General features: G+C 42.0%; 1 protein-coding gene across 1 annotated transcript; it reads right to left on the bottom strand.

The window, feature by feature from the left end:
• Positions 1 to 1,718: 1,718 nt before the first annotated feature.
• Positions 1,719 to 2,263, bottom strand: LOC311240187 (large ribosomal subunit protein eL24-like). The gene has a single exon (XM_084328730.1). The coding sequence runs from the start codon at positions 2,237 to 2,239 to the stop codon at positions 1,766 to 1,768; it is 474 nt and encodes a 157-aa protein (XP_084184856.1). The 5' UTR covers positions 2,240 to 2,263; the 3' UTR covers positions 1,719 to 1,765.
• Between the last annotated feature and the right edge of the window lie 4,728 nt (positions 2,264 to 6,991).

Genomic DNA, 6,991 nt, shown 5'->3' with positions numbered 1-6,991 from the left:
TAGGTAATTTCATCTTTCCTTGTGACAATATTGTCACCCACTGTAACTGAGAAGCCGTCGGTCTTGCTGAGTTTGTTATTTGAACCGAAGAGAATGGACTCTGTTTTGCCCATGTGTAATGATAGTTTGTTATCAGCGAGCCATATGCAGATTCTGCCTAGTTCCGAGCTGACCAGAAGACGGTTGCAGACAAACTGTCGGGCAAAGTGGGGTTGTTCCCAGAGAGCTCACTCTCGGCCGTGGTTTCTCAGTGTATAATGTATGGTGCTCTCCCTCAACATGCGAGTATAGAGTGAGACAACACCATTCTTTAGTCCAAATAATACCCTACTTTATACTATATTATTGTCATTCGTTTAATGTAAAGTCAGTCTTACATTGGCACTGCTTTAACATTGCATTTACCCATAATCCATTGCTGTATTAGACCCATTGATTGATTGAATTGAATTGATTGATTGATTGATTGATTGATTGATTGATTGATTGAAAACTTTATTAACAGATTGCAGAATGGGTACAATACAGTACAGCTCAATACACACAATTGTTAAGGGGATGCAGACCAGAGAAAGACTTTCGTCTTGTTTACATCAGGGTCCCCCATTTTCAATTCATCTGGACATATATGACATACATGACATACAGATAGTCAGTACTGCTACATCTATACATTTATGACATACCAGATTTGCAAATACAGTACTGTTTGTGATACAGAAGGAGTCAGGAAAAGGGAGTATATACATTTGACGTAGAAACTGTACATTGGAGGAGGTTGGGTGGGGGGGGGGGGGTTGGGTACACTGGGATATTGACAACCATACTGGGTAATCTACATTGGAGGTGGTTGGGGGGGGGGGGGGGGCACACTGTATATACAAGCAAAACTGTACATTGAGGGGGGGGGGGGGGACACTGTACAAAGGACACAATTATTATTAGTTTTCAATACATAAATTAGCATGATATCCGAATCAATTTAACCATCATACACTGCTATCTTTTCTGGTTTATATGGCAAATTAAAATGAATGACCAACATATCCAGAAGAAATAAGCATGTCAGCAATTGGAATCAAATGCAACTTGGTCGAAAATAAATTCAAATATCTTAATGTCTATAAAGTCCATTTGATAAGGGCGGCTACGTGGCCAAGGCGCTCGCCACGAATGCGGACGCTGGGCTCGCCTGTTCGAGCCCAGCGCTCCACATTCAGTTTAGCTGGTCGTTCATACTAATACACATTGGCCGTATTAGGGGGTGGGAAACTGATGGGTGGGGATCGGGCGTTGTGGACAGCGACTCCTACAGGTCGGTTGGTGCGTCTGCGCAGTAGAATCAGGAACTGTCGGGGGCAGCGTGAGGCGTGAGCCTCCCATGCGTTACTCCTCGCCACTGAGATCGAGCTGCGCAGGTGAAAAGATGCGACTGCTGTTACCTCAAGTACCGGAGGGGACTCGTGCTATGTATGACTTAGTCCACATTGCAGCCGGCTTGTGGGAGGCAAGAAACAGGGGAGGGTTGAATTGGATGATACGAAATTGGGATGGGAGAAAATATAGAAAATGGGAGAAAAGGTGGACCAAAAAAATAATCCATTTGATAGAGATTTCCACTTGATATATTTAGAGCAGATTTAGAGGGATTGATCTTCTGGCCCCAACCTTGGAATGGATGAGCAAACAACTCAACCCAATGAGAACAAGATACCAACTCATCTTTTAACCAAGAATATTTTATTAACAACCAAGACGGACAGATTTAGCGCTTTCCACCAACACGAGGGGCGTTGACCTTCATGGGCTTTTGGGGCTTGGCTTTTGGTGCAGCCTTGGTGGGGGCCTTAGTGCTTGTGGCAGAGGGCTTCTTGGTCGCCTGCTTGGCCTTCTTGGCCTCCTTGGCAGCCCGGATGGCTTGCTCCCGCTGGGCCTTGCGGACCTCTGGCTTCTGGTTCCTCTTGGCCATGATCTCAGCCAGGGAGGCCCCAGTGATGGCCCTCTGGAACTTCACTGCACGACGCGTGCGCTTCTTTGTCACCTCTTCTGACTGGCCCTTCTTGTGTTTGCGCCTGTACAGAACAGTCCAGTTGATCTGCCTAGGGTTCCTCTTGGCGAGGAACGCAGACTCACACTTGGCATTCAAGAACTGGAACACCTTCCCGTCTATCCTGGCGTAGCGGCGGCCATGGCCGGGGTAGATCTTATAGCCGCTGAAACTGCACAACTCGACCTTCATGATGGCTGCGAGAGAGAGCACCGAACCGGAAATGTGCCAGTATAACTTTTGTAAAGTAATGAAGGGCAAATGTAAAGTTAATCAATACACAATGAAACAATATCTTTATCTATATCTTTATCTATATCAAGGACCACAATGGAAATAAGTCTTGACTTTTTTGTGTAGCATCCTTGACGTTTTTCTGGAATCTTGTATTTTTTTTAAATGTCTAATCAAATAAAATAAAATATCACATGTCAAAACTACTTTAACACTTTGATTACCACTGGTGAACATGGTAAAACCCTGTTAAATAAGTAAAGATTCCGTGATAAAAGGCATTTACTGGAATATTCTAGAATACACAAAAACGTTTTCATTTTTTGGCCTATTTATGAATCGTTTTCAAATAAACACTAGATTATCGATAGTATATGTGTACTTATGCACGCTATAGAGGCGGGCTGAAAAATATATTCTCTAATTTCCTCATCAGCGATCACAGGCACACACACGCATAGGGAAAAAGCTATTATCTCCGTGAAAACAGGTCTGATTATCCTAAGACTGGTAAAATAGATTCCTTACCTGAGATCAGATGTTATCCAAAAAGATTATTCCAATTCCTGATCGCCATTCCAAATATCGATCACGCTTATTGATTAGTGTTGAGTCCTGTAAATACATAATCCACACGTTTTCCGGGCCGGTGAGCACAATCGATCCTTCAGATGCCTTGAGGGAAAAATAAAATGAGGAAACTGACCACACCCCCTTCAGCAGTGTAATGTAATGGGGTGCAGTTACACAGGGAGACGATAGGGGGCGGTATCTTCCCAATTGAGCTCAGAGACTCTGCAGCACTAACCCGAGGCTCGATTGATGAAATATGAATTCAAATCACCAATAAAAAAAAATACGGCAAACAAACGATATATGTTGTTGGCGGGCACTCAACTGGCGGCATGAACTAACGACTTATAGCGTTGGTGGCATCCAATTCCAAAGTGTTAATAAAACAAGATTTCCGTTTTTCATTTCTACTCATTCATCCAAAACAAGACAGCAATTCTACTTCTGCATGCACCGGAGAATTGCGCTTATAGCACAGATTCGGAGTTGATAGAATGGACATTGCTGTTCTTAGGAAATGTTGCACATGGTGGAAATAATGGAAATTAACATTTCTAACATGAACATTTAGTGTATGTTTAAAGTTGATACATTGCGGCATGGTAGAATTTTACTTTATATTACAGCAGTATCCGTTTTTAACATTACAATTAGTGTCTGACACTATAGACACATGTTAAAAGTCAAAGTCAACTTTGTCATTTCTCCACCTCCGTCACCCCCCTAGCTGTGTGTGTGTGTGTCATCCCTATCAACCCTCCCGTTTTTCCCGGGATTCTCCCCGTATTGCAACTTTCTCTCACGCCGTCCTCGTTAAAATATTTTCCCTTATTTTTTTATTTATACAAAATGGCTGCAATTACCCTCCGTGACAACAGGTGGCAGCAGTGGATTAGAACGTTGGCCGAGGAAGTCAGACGAGAAGACGGTTGCAGACAAACTGTCGGGCAAAGTGGGGTTGTTCCCAGAGAGCTCACTCTCGGCCGTGGTTTCTCAGTGTATAATGTATGGTGCTCTCCCTCAACATGCGAGTATAGGGTGAGACAACACCATTCTTTAGTCCAAATAATACCCTACTTTATACTATATTATTGTCATTCGTTTAATGTAAAGTCAGTCTTACATTGGCACTGCTTTAACATTGCATTTACCCATAATCCATTGCTGTATTAGACCCATGTGCCAGTATAACTTTTGTAAAGTAATGAAGCGCAAATGTAGTTAATCAATACACAATTAAACAATATCTTTATCTATATCTTTATCTATATCAAGGACCACAATGGAAATAAGTCTTGACTTTTTTGTGTAGCATCCTTGACGTTTTTCTGGAATCTTGTATTTAAAAAAAAAATGTCTAATCAAATAAAATAAAATATCACATGTCAAAACTACTTTAACACTTTGATTACCACTGGTGAACATGGTAAAACCCTGTTAAATGTCACCACCGACTTCAATGATAGCGTTGTGAATGCATATTCTCTCTCTTAAATGATGGCTATGTGTCTAATCTGCCTGTCGTTTATCAATGACTTGTTTGCAGTCAACATTGTGGAAACGGATGTTTTTTTTATCAGTTCATTTTCGTTTGATAGCATTTTGAAAAGCCCTCGTTTTCAAGGAAAATATAAAGATTCCGTGATAAAAGGCATTTACTGGAATATTCTAGAATACACAAAAACGTTGTAATTTTTCGGCCTATTTATGAATCGTTTTCAAATAAACGCTAGATTATCGATAGTATATGTGTACTTATGCACGCTATAGCGGGCTGAAAAATATATTCTCTCATTTCCTCATCAGCGATCACAGCCACACACGCATAGGGAAAAAGCTATTAGGTCTGATTATCCTAAGACTGGTAAAATAGATTCCTTACCTGAGATCAGATGTTATCCAAAAAGATTATTCCAATTCCTGATCGCCATTCCAAATATCGATCACGCTTATTGATTATAGTGTTGAGTCCTGTAAATACATAATCCACGCGTTTTCCGGGCCGGTGAGCACAATCGATCCTTCAGATGCCTTGAGGGAAAAATAAAATTAGGAAACTGACCACCCCCCCTTCAGCAGTGTAATGTAATGGGGTGCAGTTACACAGGGAGAGACGATAGGGGGCGGTATCTTCCCAATTGAGCTCAGAGACTCTGCAGCACTAACCCGAGGCTCGATTGATGAAATATGAATTCAAATCGCCAATAAAAAAAAATCCGGCAAACAAACGATATATGTCTTTGGCGGGCACTCAACTGGCGGTATGAACTAACGACTTATAGCGTTGGTGGCATCCAAAGTGTTAATAAAACAAGATTTCCGTTTTTCATTTCTACTCATTCATCCAAAAGACAGCAATTCATGCACCAGGAGAATTGAGCTCATAGCACAGATTTGGAGTTGATAGAATGGACATTGCTGTTCTTAGGAAATGTTGCACATGGTGGAAATAATGGAAATTAACATTTCTAACATGAACATTTAGTGTATGTTTAAAGTTGATACATACATGGTCGAATTTTACTTTATATTACAGCAGTATCCGTTTTTAACATTACAATTAGTGTCTGACACTATAGACACATGTTAAAAGTCAAAGTCAACTTTGTCATTTCTCCACCTCCTTCACCCCCCTAGCTGTGTGTGTGTCATACCTGTCAACCCTCCCGTTTTTCCCGGGATTCTCCCGTATTGCAACTTTCTCTCACGCCGTCCTCCCGTTAAAATATTTTCCCGTATTTTTTTATTTATACAAAATGGCTGCAATTCGCCGCCATGACGAAAGGTGGCAGCAGTGTAGATTAGAAAGTTAGCAGAAAAAGTCAGGCCAGAAGAGGGTTGCAGACAAACTGTCAGGCAAAGTGGGGTTGTTCCCGGAGAGCTCACTCTCGGCCGTGGTTTCTCAGTGTATAATGTATGGTGCTCTCCCTCAACATGCGAGTATAGGGTGAGACAACACCATTCTTTAGTCCAAATAATACCCTACTTTATACTATATTATTGTCATTCGTTTAATGTAGTCAGTCTTACATTGGCACTGCTTTAACGTTGCATTTACCCATAATCCATTACTGTATTAGACCCATGTGCCAGTATAACTTTTGTAAAGTAATGAAGCGCAAATGTAAAGTTAATCAATACACAATCAGTGTGCGAACCATAGCATGGTCTTTGGGTGAGCCAATGAACCTTAATCTTTTTTTGCGGGCGGGCGGGCGGGGGGGGGGGGGGGGGGGTGCGCCTCGCAGGGAGGAGTCAGACTGTCGGAGGATACTGTGATCGCAGACGTTACTGTAGCCTTTAGTAGGCCTTGTGTTGTGTATGTATGTATGTGACAAATAAACCTCTTGAATCCTGTCATATATTCAATCAATTTCAGTAACTACAGAACACATAATAGACAACTCACTTGTTGATGTTGTGGTCCGGCCGTCTGCACAGCACATTCCATAATAAAAAAAAGTATCCATTTAGTTAGATAGATGATAGATCCAACACTGTCTACAGTATCTCGTGATTATCTCTCAGACTCCTGTTCTGATACGACCGCAGCAGGCGCCGGCACGGTCACCGGGCGTTGTCAGAGACATAATAGTCCCCACCGCAGCAGCACCAGCAGCAGGTGTAACGGCGTCGCCTGTAGATGATCCCGCCTCCTGCTGCTCTGTCAAGTCCATTGACTGCTTCACTTTCTTCGTGAAACCAAAATTGGTTAGGCTTACTTGTTGCATTTTTCGTTTAGACATTATCCATTCCTGAGTGACCTTATTTACCTGTCAAAACTATCACTGTCAACAAGTCACAGGTTACAACGTGGGTCAAGTTTGATTTGTGCCGTGCGTGCAGGCTGCAGCGCCGCCGCGCTCCGAATGGTAATTGCAAAAATAGCATGCATGTTGCCATAATACGTGTGTGAATTAGTGCGCAAATCATTAATCGTACATCCAAAATAGCATACGTTTATTATTATACACGATGATGATACAGAAAATTACAGAAAAATGAGAAATGCATGGCAAAAGTAGCATTTATTTTCAGTAATTTAGAGACCCCCCAAAAATTCACAAATCATGTTTTCAGGGGAGCTGATGTCTGATCTAAGGGAGCCATGTCTCCCCCAGCTCCCCCGTGGATCGC

This window comes from Notolepis coatsorum, assembly GCF_963971535.1.
Source record: "Notolepis coatsorum genome assembly, chromosome: 14".
NCBI classification, from domain to species: Eukaryota; Metazoa; Chordata; class Actinopteri; order Aulopiformes; family Paralepididae; genus Notolepis; species Notolepis coatsorum.
This window is presented reverse-complemented; position numbering and strand designations above follow the sequence as displayed.

Bases quoted from the DNA above. Each gene is read 5' to 3' on its own strand.
- LOC311240187 (XM_084328730.1), bottom strand. From the start codon at position 2,239: ATGAAGGTCGAGTTGTGCAGTTTCAGCGGCTATAAGATCTACCCCGGC.